Source organism: Podarcis vaucheri (assembly GCF_965113315.1).
Source record: "Podarcis vaucheri genome assembly, chromosome: 16".
NCBI lineage: Eukaryota > Metazoa > Chordata > Lepidosauria > Squamata > Lacertidae > Podarcis > Podarcis vaucheri.
Window position 1 is genome coordinate 39504434 of NC_138754.1, and position 17648 is coordinate 39522081.

The 17648-nt window shown below is 41.5% G+C and overlaps 1 protein-coding gene across 1 annotated transcript; it reads left to right on the top strand.

The window, feature by feature from the left end:
• Positions 1-4527: 4527 nt before the first annotated feature.
• LOC309521691 (vomeronasal type-2 receptor 26-like) lies at positions 4528-16954 on the top strand (the record flags this gene model as incomplete). Its single annotated transcript, XM_082204403.1, has 7 exons — positions 4528-4677; positions 9426-9592; positions 10717-11008; positions 11634-12500; positions 12912-13139; positions 13741-13867; positions 16053-16954. 7 exons carry the CDS (start codon positions 4528-4530, stop codon positions 16952-16954), a joined length of 2733 nt encoding a protein of 910 aa, XP_082060529.1.
• Between the last annotated feature and the right edge of the window lie 694 nt (positions 16955-17648).

Below are 17648 nucleotides of genomic sequence, written 5' to 3' on the forward strand. Positions count from 1 at the left end.
ACATGGGAGACAAAGTCAGGCAAGCACCAAAGCCCCTCCACTCCCACCACTACAGCATGGACACTGAAATATTACTAAAAAAAACAAGGAAAGTGACATACATTTGTATCATTTATATATTTTTTCTTTCTCATTTCCTTTTTCAGAAAGATGAACCAAAGCTAAAGGAAGTATTAAAAACCAGGGAGATAACTATTGTACCCGAGGCAGAAGAGCTTGACATCCCCCAGTCTTACTATACCTGTGGAATCTTGTAGACTCCTAAGACAGTAGCCATGTAGAGAGAGATGTTAAAGTCAAGTCCCCCAATAATAGCTATCGTATTTTTCTTCTTCTCACATTTGAAGTTGGGGACAATCCTTTCTGTGATGGACAGAAGTTTCAGGGTGTTCTGATAAGTCATCCTTGCATTTGTGTAGCTATCATAGACATGGAACCCAAAGGTCATATTCGGTACGATATTAGGGTTCTCTTTTATTTCTTTTACAGCAAACACCAGGGAGAGAGTATTCTGGTAGTACTTCAATACTTCACTAAAAAAGAGTTAAACTGTATGTCAGAGGTATTTTCCTTCTCTTGCTCTTAAGCATGTTGGTAACTTCCTGAATCACATGCACTTACAAAAGTTGCCTCATCTTTCTCTTAACTCCTTATTTCCTTTCAGCAACCAACGGAAACTCACTGGATGAGAAATTCCCAAGTCAGAAATTCTGACTGGTGCCTCTCAGTGTTTGGTGTAGGTGGCGAGTAGAGACCAGAGCACATCAGGTGGAACAGGATTTTTAATGGCTGTACAAAAAAAAAATACTGTAGCCCATGTTAGTCACACTCAGAGAAGGGCCAATAGGATTAATAGATCAGACTAATTTAGATGTAATAATTTCATTGGGTCTCCTCTGCATTTTCCTTACTTCATTTTGCAAAAACAAGTTTGCAACTGCTTTTTTATTTCTCTATATGGTTTGCATTGTATAACAGAGAATAGAATCCAAAATCTATGCTGTTCATGTGTCACAGCATCTGTGACTGTCAGATTAAATGATAGGACTTCCGGTTAAAATGGCCTCCGAGGCAGCAGCTTCTCGTGGATCTCTGACCCTATAGCTCAGCTTTAAATGTTCTAAATGCTTTTTTGCAGTCCATTAGTTTTATTTGTAGACCCCCTCTAGTTTTACTTTATTGGCCTATTTTATTGTTTTATTGCCGGTTGCCGTGCCGGTCTGCTATTACCGAAGACATCTTACCAGCTGCAACACCTCACCAGCTGTAATCTAAAAGCAGAGAGAGTTTAGGACGAGTTACTGCTTCACAGAGAAGGAACACCGGATGATACCACCAACTCCAGAGCCCAGCATTGTCAGAGAGGAATTATAGAACGACTGCAATCTACTCTAATTACTGTGAGCTGCTCCACCCCTTAGACTCCCCTCTCCTCCTTTCTTTGAGTTCTGGTAAAGCACAAGAAACGAGACTGTTGCTGCTTTTGAGGTGGAGGGGGTGGCGAGGAAACTATCCCAGCCCACGTTGTGCTAATCCAACTGAACTCTTGTGACCGGCCACTCTACCTGCCTGCCTCCCCCTGGCGCAGAGGAAATTACCTGTTAACGAGCCTGCTCACTACACCTAGCTCCATTTGCCTGTCACTGAGATTAAATGATAGTGATTGTAAAAATGAGGATCAAGCTTTGCTGCAATCGAAAACCAGATGTTAATGGTGTGAAAGGAAACACAGAGGGAGGTTGAGGATGAAGTTGGGAGAAAGCGGTGAGAGCCATGGGATCAGGCGATGAGAAAGCAAAACAGGCAGAATATAGAAACATCAAGAAGTGGAATCAAACAATGAAGAAGTCAAGATCACAATGTAAAGAGAAGAAAATATATGCTTAACATTCCTACTGGAAAAACGTCACAGGGAAATGTGTTCTGAGCATGCCGTGGTATGCTTTGTGTAATTGTAGCATACAGGAGCTCACCAAGAGTACACTATGAAGGATATGGTTTTTTCCTTACAAAAATTCATCTATAAGCTTTGTGTTTGGGTGCTCATGGAAATCCATTTCTTCAAATACAAAGCCAAAATAATTAGCAATTCCTCCAATGATTAGGTCCCCTCTCTGATAATTCTGGTATGGAAGCTGGAACGGCTCCATCATGGTGCATCTAGCAGAGTGTTCCTTGCTCTCAGTTGGAGGCAACTGCAGCCACAGGAAGAGAAGAATCTGCAGCAGAAATGTTCCTACCATCTTGGGCCCAACAGGGATGCCAGAAGTCAGATTTCTATCTCATCCTCCATAAACTGCATTGCAAGAATTTCCATTTAATGGTTCTGGGTTATTTTGATAAATGGAAAAAGCCAAAGAACTGATCCTTGAAAACCTGCATGTTCAGAATTTCTCACTGGGGCTCTGAATGACACAGGATTTATTTTATATACACTTTCACAATCTGACATTGATTGTGTTCATGGCCTGAAGAAGTGTACAGGGGATTTGGGAAGATGAATGATAAATCCCAGCCATTTGAGATAATTACTGGTTATTGAGCTCTGTGACTTATAGTAAGATCAAACTAATAATGCACATTTGTTATTGAGTAGTGCTCTTGTAATTTTCAGTGCCACAGGCAAACAAGCAAGCAGTCGAGCTGCAAATTGGTGCCCTGAAGGGAGCTTCCTAGTTTTCCTAACACTCTTCCTCAATCACACCTGCACCATTTTCCCCAACTGTACATGTGTCCCCAATGGAGACATGATTTTCAGGATTTTGGACCACAGGGATGTTTCCTTGTCCACACATTAAGGGGAGGGAGGAAAGAGTTAAAATAACACAGGCTCCAGTTGCAGGTGCAATACAGAGTCTTACATTTCCTTACAGAAATGGTTAGTGTATGCAGACATCTGTTTTTCTAAACACTTCAGAAATCCCACATTGCATGGGCTAACAGCTGAGACTGACTAGCTATTCTATATAAAAATATAGATAAATGCATATGGAAGTAAAAAAACAAAAAACTTTTGTCATCTTAGAGTTGGAGAGCAATGTGAGGGACCCGGCAGGTGACAATGAAGGCTTAAATGCAGTGGTACAACTTGAAACATACAATACAGTGGTACCTTGGGTTAAGTACTTAATTCGTTCCGGAGGTCCATTCTTAACCTGAAACTGTTCTTAACCTGAAGCACCACTTTAGCTAATGGGGCCTCCTGCTGCGCCGCAGTCGCACTTTGCTGCCGCCGCGCAAAGTTCTTCACCTGAAGCACTATTTCTGGGTTAGCAGAGTCTGTAACCTGAAGCGTATGTAACCTGAAGCATATGTCACCAGAGGTACCACTGTACATGTGGTTGTGGCATGTGGGAAGGGAAAGGACAGTAAGATCATGCAACTGACAGAGTGACTGAAGGTTAAGTTCCAATATATAAGATCCTTCCTGAGTTTTCAATGTTACCCGACAGTGGGAGAATGGTCTCCCTGGGAAGGGCCTGGGATTTGCCCCTTTGGGGTGTGTCTTTGGGGGCTGTCACAGTGAACTCCTGAACTTCAGAATTCACCACTGCACCACTGGTCAAGAGAATAAGAAAGAGTCTGTATGGTGTTTGGGTGAGATATAAGAATTTTTTGGAAAGAAAAACATTGTTATGGCTATCCCCCACCAAAGCAAATGCCCTAAAGAAAATTAATATGGAAAGGAAATGGGGCACTTATAGAGATATATTGACTTTTGCTGGTGCTGGTTTTAAACTTAAAAAATTAGAAGACATCAAGGACTGAGTACAAGACTGCGAGTAGGCCCAGTGAGACGCGACAGGACCTGCTGCCGCCGCAGAAAGATCCAATGGGGCCTGCCGCTGGTAGTCCTGCCAAGGCTCGGCCGTTCAAGATGGCGGGGAGCTCCCAGTATATTTGGGGTAGCGGCTGAGGTGTCCTCAAAGTCATCGAGTTGGAACCTATGTTTCTGTGATATTAAGGGTTGTGTGTGCTATATATAAATCAGGAGGTGAAGTTTTTCATGAACATTGTCACCTGCAATACTTGAAGGTCAAGATACAGCTAAAAGAAGACTACATGGGGCACAGAAGAAGAAAAAGATGGTAATCCTACTAGGTGATGGTGTGTAAATCTGTGCCTCATTCCAAAGAGGAAGGAACACATATGTTCAGCGATGATGACCTAGATAAAGGTATGGGATTAAATTTCCATTGTGTACTCAAGATCACATAGCAGAGAGTGTTAACTTCTTAAAACCACCTTGCAGTCATGGTGTCAAAAGGGTGTGATTGTGCAACTAGGTTGATCTAGGAGGAGGTGGTCCTTCAAAAATCCCTGTCCTGTGCTGCTCAGAACATTAAATATCATTGCCCAGGCAGGCCCATTATGTGGCCCATGAAAGCAGCAAAATAACCAGACTGTACAATGGTGATGGGATAAAATCAGGACAAAACTTTGTTGGCAGCAGCAGGCAGGGCAAGGGTTGGCATGGCATTGGGTCCCAGGATCAGTTCATCATTCCACAAGCCCTGTGTTGATGGAATGGATCCGCTGGGTTTGGATCACTCCAAATGGGAGTCGGCCAGTGTTGAACTTTGCCGTGGTGCAGGCCAAGCAAGCAAGGTCTCCCTTGAGGACCAGGGTGCAAGTTCCAACCAGGCAGATACCGAAACCACGCTTGGGTTTGCCATGGTAAATCCACCCCTCAGGACCCTTAGGGGGGAACCCTCTATACTATGTTGATGCTGACCAATGCCATTTCCATCCTCATGCTAATAATGTTTTTCAGCCTAACAAAGGAAAGGCATAATTTTACTGAGGGAAGGGGGGGGGGAGCCAGTCACATTTGGAGAAAATAAAATCCTTTCTGGCCCTGTCAACCAATGACCCAAAATTGCCCAGTGAAGGCTCTAACCTGAGGGTGGGCAGATGGGAAGCTCTGAAAGCTCCAGGGGAAACAGCCTTATATAGGCCTGCCCTCCCCTCTGCAGCAAAGGCTTATGGGACAGCTTTTCCCCAGTAGCCCATCACACAGAGATGATACTGGGGAAAACCTTGCCCAGTATTTTGCTGCACTCTATGGGCCACAACGCTTCTGGGCACAGAGCGGGGCTTATGGATACTTTGAATTGTGTGTGCAAATGTCCTGGCAGCCACTAAAATAGTTTGAATGGCAGAGCCACATTCTTCAGATCATTGGCACTGGGCAACAGCCTGGCCGCAACATCCCAGCCTAGAAGAAGTTTCCCAATACTTTTCAGAGACAGACCCACATTCATGGATGAGTCCAAACCTAGTGTTCAAATTATAAGCCTTTCATTGTGATGGGATTCACATAGGATATTTGCCTTGTTAAGTGAGAAACAGTTTGTGTGTGTTGATCAGCTCTGCCTGAGTGTTTCTGGGCCCAGCTAGATATTGTTGATATGATTAAACTAAAGTGTGGCAGACAGCAGATTCTTCCTGATTGTCAGCTGCTTGCTGAAGTTTGCTTCATAATTAGAATCCTGGCTGACAAGTTTAATTGGGCTTTCTGCTGTGAAAATTACAGCCTATTGCAGAGCCTTGTCTTGGTTTGCTGCCCTTTTGGGACTTGGCACAAGGTGGAAAGCACAGCGTCCAGGTAAACACAGGTCACAGTTAATACCACGTAAAAGTCAAAGCGCTGTTTACAATGCAGGACAGAAAACTGTATAGCAAATGCTATTTTAAGGTTAGTTGTAATACTGAATAATCAGGAATAATGATGATCTGTGAAAATTGCACCTGTATGTAGCATATGCGATGGCTGTAAGGGCTCTCCGTCAATTATCTCTAATTGCAGGGTCTTGACACAGTGTTTGCTGTTCGGAGAAGCCCCTGGAGAGTTCGCTCCAAATGACAAGAACAGCATTCAGTTAGACAGGTTTACACTAGTGCACGTACCAAGGCAGAACTGAACTTTAGAGGGCTGATTTAACGCAGATCAGAAAGTTTTATGAAAGGTTGCCAAAGCAGTTCACTGTTTCTTGCAATCCAGCTAGGCCACTCCTATTTATGTGCCAAAGTCCAAAGTCATGGGCCATGAAATGTTTATTTCTGTCCCTTTAATGCGCCAGGTCAAGAGTGAGGAAAACACAGCCCCAGGGTCCATGGGCCCTGATTCACAGGCTGTATCCGTTGCTAGTTGTACTCAGAGTAAACCCAGTCACATAAATGAGCAGGGTTATGTTGAGTGCACTAATTTCAGTGGGGCTAAGCAGACCTACTAGCATTAGATACCTGGCTGGAATATATACTTGAGTTCTGATACAGTGGTGCCCCGCAAGACGAATGCCTCGCAAGACGAAAAACTCGCTAGACGAAAGGGTTTTTCGGTTTTGCGTTGCTTCGCTAGACGAATTTCCCTATGGGCTTGCTTTGCAAGACGAAAACGTCTTGTGCTTTTTTTTAAAAGCCGCTTGAAGAGGCGCAGTTGCGACGGACCGTGCTTCGCAAGACGAAAAACATCGCAAGATGAAAAGACTCGCGGAATGAATTATTTTCGTCTTGCGAGGCACCACTGTAATGCCTCTTCCTTGTCTGTATGGACAATAGAGAGGGGTGCTTGTAGGAACTGGCCTACTTTACAAAGGTAGAAGTCACATCCACGGTTCCACTCACTTATCCCTCTGGCTTGTCTACCATTGGAGGGTTGTGTGATGAGCCCTGCAGAAAGGACCCTCTGGGACACTCCGAACCACCACCATGCTAACCATGTTATTTCAACAAACAATTTTATTGTATAAAATTAAAACATCTGTTATGTGTACTAATTCCCAACAGTGCCTGATCCTATAGGAGCATCATACCTATGCCTCAAATTTTGAGCAAGTTGAGGGGCAAAACCAAAATTAACTAGATTAACTTTGCCAAGAGAATTATTATCATCTCTTCCCAGCACAGAGGTTTTGAGACACTGAGTGGTTGAATGGGTCAGATTATGAGAAATATTCAGAGGTGCTTTTGTTTTATTTTTATTTTTTTAATGAGGGTATGGATTCTGTCCATCTTAAATACCCCCCCATCTTGAGTTACTGTAGGTAAATGTGTTTATCTTCTCATACTGGGAAATAAGGCCATCTTCTTATTCACTAAGCTGATTGCATGTTTACGGAGCTGTAAGAAGATCCAGGTTATTATCAACTGAATGAACCAACCTCTTTCCAAGGGTTTGTTTTTGACTGACAAAGCTGAGCAGACATGTTTGCCCACTAAAATGAAATATCACTCAACTCCAGAGCTCGATCACACTTAGAGGCTGATTTTGTCTCTCCAACTCTTACATCACAGAATGCATGCCAAATTTCTGCCTTCAGTAAACAGATGTCAAACGAGATAAAGACATGTAATGATGGTGCCAGGCGAGCCTCTCTGGGAAGAGTATTCCGCAGTAGGGGAGCCACCACAGCTAAGGCCCATACTTGAAAAACTAAGAGAGCCATTGGCAACTGGACTGAATTACCGAGGGCCCAAATACGTATTTTCGGTGACCTCCGATAATTAGCCTGTTCCTTGTTCCCAGACATGTACACAGAAGTCAAATTCTGAGTGTAAGCTACTTGGGCTAGACTTTTTCAAATTGCTAATGATGCATGCGGCAGAATGATAGTACTGTGGTACCTTGGTTTAAGAACAGCTTAGTACTGTGGTACCTTGTTTGCCAAACTTAATCTGTTCCGGAAGTCCATTCGACTCCCAGAACCGTTTGAAAACCAAGGCGTGGCTTCCAATCGGCTGCAGGAGCTGCAGGAGGTTCCTGCACTCAGTTGTGGAAGCCATGTCAGACGTTGGACTTCCAAAGAACGTTCAAAAACCAGAACACTTGCTTCCAGCTTTTGAACATTTGGGAGTCAAAACGTACGAGTACCAAGGCATTCAATAACCAAGGTACGACTGTAATGTATAAGTTTTTTGTTTTTTTTTAAAGGCTTGGGGCATGCTGGTTTTTATTTTTCCCAGATATGTACACAGAAGTCCAGTACTTGGGCTAGGCTCTGTTCCTAATTGCTAGGTTTGCATTCTGCAGAATAATAGTACAGTGGTACCTTGGTTTAAGAACAGCTAAGTTTATGAACAACTTGGATGAAGAATGCTACAAACCTAGAAGTAGGTGTTTTGGTTTGTGAACTTTGCCTTGGAAGCAGAACATGTTCCGCTTTCTGTTGAGTGTGTTTCGTTTGTAAATTGAATCTCCCACTGTATGGGAAAGCAAGCCTTGGTTTAAGAACACTTTGGTTTAAGAACGGACTTCCAGAATGGATTAAGTTTGTAAACCAAGGTACCACTGTATTGCATAAGTAAAAACTTTTGGGGTGTCCTGGTTTTTACTTTTAGAAATATGTCAACCCTAATATCAATTTGTTAATGATAGCAATATGGGGGGAAACAGTACTGAGAAGGGATGTGATGAAGGAGATGAACCCATCTTCAGGGTGGGGGACAGGATGGGACGGGACTGAATCTCATATACTCTTAGACTTGACTCTACGTTTAAACCCAGACCTTCATTTTCTGCCAACTAAGAATGATCTCTGGGAAAACTTAACTCTTGCTCAGGACTAAGCAGTGCTGCCTACTTATTATCTCTCAAGGAAGACAATAATAGTCATACAATTCAGGGGGGAGAGGCTTTAGCAATTTGGTCAGGCATGTTGCAACTGCAAATACGAAGAACACACTGAGGAATTATTTCCATCATTGTCAAAATTGCTGGCTTCCATCCTCTTACCTAGTAGATATACACATTCTGTTCGGATTAAAAAACAATAGCATCTTTTAAAAGGCATAACAACTTGCTAATGTTCAAAGCTATATCTAGGCACAGCCAGGGTTCTGCCAGTCTTTTGTATCTTCATTCTTCTTTTACATGTTTGGATATGATTCCATCCAGTCATCAATTTCAAGGAACATTCTTTTTGTGAAATGTGAAATTCCTTGACTAGGCATGGTTTAGCACATGGTTTAGCACATGGTTTAACTGAAACACTGCCTCACCACAATGCACCTTATGTTCTCTTGGGTAACTGTCGTGGGTATAATTATTTTCTTTGCAAACCAAGGAATGGTGAGATTCTATAACTAAACTGCTACAGATGGTGATTTTTAAAAAGAAGTAATAATGTTATTATTTGTATCCCAGCAACCTCCAGCCATCCCTGGGAATAATGTGTGAAGAAAAAGAAAATTTGCTGGCTGGGGCTACTGACAGTTGAAGAACCATTTTTAACTCAAAGACCAAGGTGCTAGTGCATAGACTACCTAACAGCCCCCTATTCAAAGGACACTTTAGCCAAGCTGATAACATCCACATACAAGGCTGTAGTGGAAAAATGGGAATCTACATTGGGAGGGGAAGATTTCTCCGCAGGATCCTGCTGGTGCTGTTTCTGCTGTTACTTTTGCTTCACACTTTATGTAAGGCACATTCTATTAACTGCAGCATTTATGATGATCCTCTTCCTATTGCTCACGAATTTTACCAGCCAGGAGACCTTGTAATTGGAGAGATGGTTTCCCAAGTCATATACTTCTCTAATATCCAGTCTTTCAGGGAACAGCCTTCACAGATACTGATTGATGAACCTATGTAAGACATTATTTATCCCCCTTCTATCTGTGTATAATATAATCAGACTGAAATGATTGAAAATGCATAGTACGCAGTACTATGATTCATATTTTGATGTTCTTCTTCATGGAAACCCAATAAAATTGTAAGGGGGGGGGTTAAGCATTCTTCAGTATTATGGAAGAGGTATCAGGTATTCAGCCTCAGTATGACAATGATGGGCAAGAGTGGATATGGGTAGACAGAGAGACAGAGACAGGAAGCTCCCAATTTACATGAGGGGTCACGTTCCGGAAATCACGCCAACAGACAGCTTTGTGTATAGTCAATATAAATCGGGTTCAATGGCAGATGGGATTCCCAAAGTCTTTTTCCCCAGACACCCAACCCCTTTGGATTAATTTGTTTGTTTGTTTTGCCAGGCATGTAAAGCTGAATACAGATTGTGGGTTTACTGTATTCATTTCTCATATTAACTGTTTCTATTGCTAAGCTTTCCTTTGCAAGCCCCACTAAAATAAACAGCTCTGTGCTTCTTTTCATGATTTAGTAAGCCTTCTACAGCATTTTCACATGGTGGATCATGCCTTGTCGCTGCCTCCCTATTTCTGTTCTGCCCACACTTTGTTCCTTCTCAGCCTTGAGGGATGTGAGTGTATGTCCACGTGCACCTTCTGATTCCTCTCTATGGAACACAATTCCTGCTCTTTTCTGTCTCTCCTCACTTTTGCAGTGCAGCGCTTTCTCCCCGTTCTTTTCCCTCAGATTGCTCCACTTTTGCTCTCTGAGTGCTCCATTTTCTGTTCCACTGCTCAGGTGAAGTTCAGAGCCTAGAAATGTATTCAGAGATGAAATTTCATTATTCAGCTATATGTACTTCTGGGAGGCAAAACCACTCACAACATCTCATGGTGAAGTAAGCAGTGAGCAAGGGAAGGGATTAGAGGCTCTGTGTCCTCAGGTGATGTTCTCTATGGCTTTCTTGCACCTATGGGCACTGTGTTGGCAAGGCCACACCTATTGACTTTCAATTACTTGTTTTTATTGGTACAAAGAGTAACTCCCTTAAATGCAGGGAGCATTTCTTCTTCCTCTTCTTCTTTTTCCTCATTTCAGTCCATTGTGTTGTAATTTTATTACAGCTCCGTGCCAAAGAACTACCAGCACATCCTGGCCTTAGCATTTGCTGTCAAAGAAATCAATGAGAATCCCAAAGTCTTATCCAACATCTCTCTAGGGTTCCGCGTCCTCAATAGCTACTACACTGCAAGGATGACCTACAAGGCCACGCTCAACCTGCTTTCCACACAGCATAGATTTGTCCCCAACTTCAAATGTCACAAGTGGAACAATCTGATAGCTCTCATTGGCGGATGCATCTCTGAAATCTCTGCCAATACGGCCACCATTTCAGCAACCCACAAGATTCCACAGGTAAATTGGGAGCATGGGTGTATGGGAAATACTATCTTGATTTTGATAAAGTTTTGACAAGGTTCCTGCAAAGTTTTATTCAGAAGGGCAGTTTGGATTAGGATTAACCAAGCAGTGCTGAGAGCCAATAGTCCAGAAAACTTGAGTATTTGTTAATTGAAGTGGAATGGAATTATTGTTCCTAGGATGTAAAGGATTTGAGTTTCTATGGTTTCTTTCTTTTTCTTCTTTACTAGACCTACTACACAACTGAAAACACATAATGTAAGCAATGGCTGACAGAACTGTGCAACTTTAGTCCAGAGAGGAAATGACTAAGGAGGTTAATATAGTACTCTAAAATACCTTAATGGCTGTATAGAAGAGAGGAAATATTTGTTGTCTACTGCTCTGTAGGGCTGGACTAGATATTTTTAAAACATTAGGAGAAACATTAAGAAATTATCAATAATGAAGCAGATTATTGGCTAATCTTCCATACTGTTTTCCCTAATTTGAAGTTTTCTTCTTTAAGAACCTATGCAGACATTTATTGGGAAAGCTATGTCTCTGAAGTACCTGTGAAATCTATAGTTTTGCAGTCTCTCATAATCCATAAAAAAGCCCCTCATACACTCTATTTTAGCTCACATATGGATCCTTTTTGGCGATACAGGATACAAACAAGCTATTCCCATTTTTATACCAGATGGTCCCAAATGAAGCCAAACAGCACATAGGAATAGTGCGATTACTTCAGCATTTCAGATGGACATGGATTGTACTTTGTGCTGTGGACGATGACAAAGGGGACCAGTTTCTACAGACAATTTTACCACTACTCTTTGAGCATGGCATCTGCTATGATTTCATAGTAAGATTAGAAAAATGGAATTATCTGGATGAGATGATACGCTTGGCTTACCAGCACTGGGAAAGTTATGCAATTGTGTTTGAGACAAAAGCTAATGTATTTGTGGTTTATGGGGAACCTCCATCCTTTCAGGTTTTGAGAGTATTATCCTTTATAGCACCTGTAATGGGATGGCCACCTCTGGGTAAAGTGTGGGTCGCTACATCTCACTGGGATTTTGCATCAGTGTCTATTCAGAAAGACTGGGAAATACAAATGTTCCATGGTACTCTATCCTTCACAGTCCACTCAAGTCAGCCATTAGGGTTCCAGAAGTTCATTCAGACGATAAGACCCTTCTGGCACAAAGAGGATATATTCATCCAGGACGTCTGGGAACAGGCTTTCACCTGCTCCCTGAAAGCATCTAATGGACAGGAGGTGGAGGCTGAGCAGAAAGATCCCTGCTCTTTGGAGGAGAAACTGGAGAACCTCCCTGGGGTTTTGTATGAAAAACACATGACTGGTCACAGCTACAATGTCTACAAAGCTGTCTATGCTGTGGCACATGCTCTGAACTCCATATACAAATCCAGCTCCAAACATAGCAGATTGGCAAGAGGAGAGAGATTTGCCTTTCTGAATGTGCAACCATGGCAGGTAAAAACAACTCAGAACTTCTTTGCTTTGCCTTCAGCTGCCACTGATCTCCTGGCTTTTTGCCTCACCAGTCCCAATGAGCTCCAGCCAAGTCTGGTGGCAAGAGCCACAGATATTAGCCTGCCTGACCTGGTGCACATTTACTCAGAGTCAACATCACTGCCATGCTAGCTTGCCAAATATCTGCAATAGGAACCCAACTACCGATCTGGTTTGCTAGACATTTTCAATCAATGTATCCCCTCTATAGACTGTTCTTTATGTAATTAATTTCATGTTAATAATAATAATAATAATAATAATAATAATAATAATAATAATAGACAAGTGGAAATACTCCATCACCATATATACTGCTTTAAGAACAGTTATTCATGTCATTAATTCCATGTAAATATTTCAATATTCCAGGTCCATCCCTTTCTGAAGAGCCTTGTATTCAACATCAGCACTGGAGATATGGTGCACTTTGATGAACATGGAGAACTGGTTGCAGGTTTTGATGTTACCAATTGGATCACTTTCCCCAATGGCTCACTGACTAGATTGAAAGTTGGGCGACTGGAGCCTCAGGTTCCAGCAGGCAAAGAGTTAACCATCAATGATGAGCAAATCGTGTGGCATCCAAGTTTTAATCAGGTGAATTATAACTGCAAACTCTTGACTATATGAAAGGGGAATGTTCCCTTCTGGGTAGCTCACTATTCCATAAGTTCTTGAGGTGCCTTATTGTAAATTTAATGCTTTATGATCCTTGACCTCATAAATTGACCTCATGAATCAAATCTTAACATAAAGCAAGGAGTTATTTTTGCCATCTATGCCATTTAATTTCTTTATGAAAAAAGTTATCACATAAGCCAGTTACAAAGCATTGGAAAATAAAATATTTTATTTTGCTAAAATGTCACAGAATATCATTACTTCATGTAGTGATTTCTGGAAGGAAAAAAAGATGGACCTTGCTCTTATCTTCACAATATCTTTATCTTATTTCTACAACTTCATATTTTGGGGGTCTGGAGGTGACATTGTCTTTTTCATGATCCACTTTCAGGCTGAGTCTTAGACTGATCAAACCAGGAGATGAAGTTGGGAATTGGTAACAAATGGGCGACAGAGGAGCTGAGCCGACTGGTTCATCCTCAGTCTCTCTGCCCCTCACATGAGTCTAATCACATGGAGGTGAAGGACTGAAAAGGGCTAATCTGTTGTTGCTCATCTGTATGATTTTGCACAGGCGCTGCCCCTTTCTGTGTGCAATGACAACTGCAACCCTGGCTTTAGTAGAAAAAAGAAGGAAGGAGAGAAGTTTTGCTGCTATGATTGTGCTCCGTGTCCAGAAGGAATGATCTCTAGTCAGAAAGGTGGGAGGCAGGAATTCCCATGACCTAATTTATGGGAATATATATATATATATATATATATATATATATATATATGCATGCTATTTATTACCTTTGTTTGGAGAATGCTGATGAATGCAGAGCAGTCTAATACTAAAGGGATTTTAAGAAACAATTATCTTGTTGTTGAGTTGTCATTATTTAAAAAAATATTCTTGGTTCAAAGTTATTGAGCTTTTACAGGATTTTTAAAGGATTTTTTTTAAAAAAACAAACAAACCCCTCTACTTGCCATACATCCAGGTTTTCTCAAATATTTTGCTGATTCAGCAAAAAATCACCTGGACGCCATTTGGCAGCCCAATTCCCAGATGTGTCAGGGAAAACCCAGACGTATAGCAGCCCTATATTAGACCAATCACAATTTTGCCGCCTACACAACTCATGGGACATTGTGAGGATAAAGTGGAGGGAACAAAGTATGCCACTTGTAGTTCCTTGGATATAAATGTAATAACTAAATGTAGATGAATGAATGGATGGATGATTAGACACCTATCTGAGATGGGAAAATGAGCAAAGTGCCCCTCGGTTGCCAACAATTTCCCAAGCAATGAGGAGGTCCTTTCCTGGTTCCAGCCAACTCTAAAGCCAGGGTAAGAAACCTTTTGCATCCTCAGGGCCTCATCCTGTTCTGTGCAACCTTCTAGGAGTACTTGGTGGGTCCTGAGGCAAAAGTGGAGGGAGCAACTAATGTGAGTTTTAACTTGTACCGTGGGCTACTTTCTATACACACATCTCTCAATCCTTCAACTAGACACCAAGAGCCAGGCAAATCAGCTAGACACTAAATACTGACTAACTAGACTGACTAATCCATGCATCCATTAGAGCTAGGTTTCTGCCTTCCATTTTTTTTAAAAATAGTATTTATTAAAGTTTTAAGTTTACAAAAAGATAAAAGAAAAACACCAAATTAAACATTAACAATAACAAAACCAATACATCACAATAAAAAACAGAAAAATAAAAACAATTAAAAACAAAGGAAAAAAGAAAAAAGAAGGGGGGGATCGAACCTTCCCATAACTTATCTTTCATTTGCTTGTTTCCCTGACCTCCTCACACCTCCCTTTTTTGTATTCTAAGTCAATTATCCATTTCAGCAAATCCTTTCCCTCTCTTCAAAATTTTTAACCTGAAAATTTATCTTGATCTTGATATAAGTTTACTTTCGCTCTTTTCACCAATTAACAGTCTATTTTCCTTAGATCTTTGATACATTTTTGCTAAAATCACCTAGATTCATTCCAACATCATTCTAACATTCATTAATTTTACAATGTTTCTGTAAATTGTCTTTAAATTTCTTCCAATCTTCCTCCACCACCTCTTCTCCCTGGTCTCGGATTCTGCCCGTCATTTCCACCAGTTCCATATAGTCTATCCTTCTTCTGCCATTCTTCCAGAGTGGGTAGATCTTGTGTCTTCCAATACTTTGCAATAAGTATTCTTGCTGCTGTTGTGGCGTCCATAAAGAAAGTTCTGTCCCTCTTTGGCACCAATTGGCCGACCATGCCCAGGAGAAAGGCCTCTGGTTTCTTCAGAAAGTAGGTTTCTGCCTTCCAACTGGACCAGCCCATTATTATTCTATAGGCCATCTGAAATTGTGTTTTTCTTCATCGATCAGGTATTGTAAATACAGGAGAAAATACAGGATGCCATATACCGTATTTTTCGCTCTATAACACGCACCCGACCATAACACGCACGTAGTTTTTAGAGGAGGAATATCTGTAGGCATGCCACCCGTAGGCATTCCCTCCATAACACACAGAGACATTTCCCCTTACTTTTTAGGAGGAAAAAAGTGAGTGTTATGGTGCAAAAAATACGGTAATTCATTCTTTTCTAACCACTTTCTGAATCAGCTACTGGTCCACTAGTTCAAAAACCATCCAAAATGCAGTCTCACTTACTTTCAAATTATAAGATTCATTAATATAAATTCAAATTATATGATTCAAATTATAAGATTTTGTGAAAGAACTGCAAAAACACAGAAATAGACATCCTCAAACCTTCTTGTGGCTGATTGCTTTTGATTGGCATTACCTAGTGTAAAGGCGTACTTAAATAACTGTTTGTGTTTAGATCGATGCTGGTCAACATTCTGAAATACTTAAGCACTTCTTTCCTTTTTCAGACATAGACGCTTGTGTCAATTGTCCAGAGGACCAGTATCCCAACATGGATCAAACTCAGTGTGTTCCCAGGATTGTGAGCTTCCTCTCTTACAAAGAAAATCTGGGGATCATCTTAGTGATGTTAGCTATTTCTCTCTCTCTCATCACAACTTTAGTACTTGGCATTTTCCTGAAGCACAAGGATACTCCCATAGTCAAAGCCAACAACCGGACCCTCACCTACATCCTTCTCATCTCCCTCCTCCTTTGCTTCCTGTGCTCCTTGCTTTTCATTGGACAGCCTGGAAGGGTGATCTGTCTTCTCCGACAAATGGCTTTTGGCCTTGTTTTCTCTTTAGCCATTTCCACTGTGTTGGCAAAGACGGTCACTGTGGTTGTGGCATTTATGGCCACCAAACCGGGATCCAGCATAAGGAAATGGGTGGGGAAAGGCCTGACCAATTCAATTGTCCTCTTCTGCTGCTTCATCCAAGCTGCCATTTGTGCTCTTTGGTTAAGTACTTCTCCACCATTTCCAGATAAGGACACGCATTCAGTGATTGGGGAAATCATACTTGAATGTAACGAGGGTTCAGCGTCCATGTTTTACTCTGTCTTGGGCTACATGGGCTCCCTGGCCACCGCCAGCTTCATAGTAGCTTTCTTTTCCAGGAAACTCCCTGACAGTTTCAACGAAGCCAAATTTATCACTTTCAGCATGTTGGTGTTTTGCAGTGTTTGGTTGTCCTTTGTGCCAACCTACTTGAGCACCAAAGGGAAATACATGGTGGCTGTGGAGATCTTCTCCATCTTGGCCTCCAGTGCTGGATTACTGGGTTGCATCTTTTCCCCCAAATGCTACATCATTGTGCTTAGGCCTGAGCTGAACAGCAGGGAACAAATGATAAGGAAGAAAAAATAAGTTAAAATACAGATTAATCTCTTTATTTGACTCTTACTTGTATTTCATCAGATATGACAGTAAGAGAAATGCCATTGGAATTGCGGTATGAGTGTTTGATGCATTCCCTCCCCAAATTCAGTTGACCCCGTCTCATGTTGGCCTTGTACTCACATAAAGAATGAGGCATGACTTTGTTTTTGAGGATTTATTTCAACAGCCAATTTTATTGTATAAAACTAAAACATCATTTATGTGAACTAATTCCCAACCATTCCTGATCCTATATGAGCATAAAAACTTATGCCTCAAATTTTGAGCAAGCTGAGGGGCAAAAACAAAATTAACTAACTTGACTGTGCCACGCGAATTATGATCATCTCTTCCCAGCACAGAGGTTTTGAGACACTGAGTGGTTGAATGGGTCAGATTATGCGAAATATTCAAAGAGGTCCTTTTAGTTTGGGAGTTTTTATTTAAAATTAGGGTATGGATTCTGTCTGTTTTAAATGCCCTCCCCCCATCTTCAGTTACTTGAAAATTTCTCATACTTGAAAATTAGATCCTCTTCTTGTTCACTAAGCTGATTGCATGTTTAAGGAGATGTAAGAAGATCCAGATTAACACAAGGTTTCAACTGAATAAACCAACAAGGGATTTGTTTTTCACTGAGGGGAGCAGACATGTCTGCCCACTGAAATGAAATATCACTCAA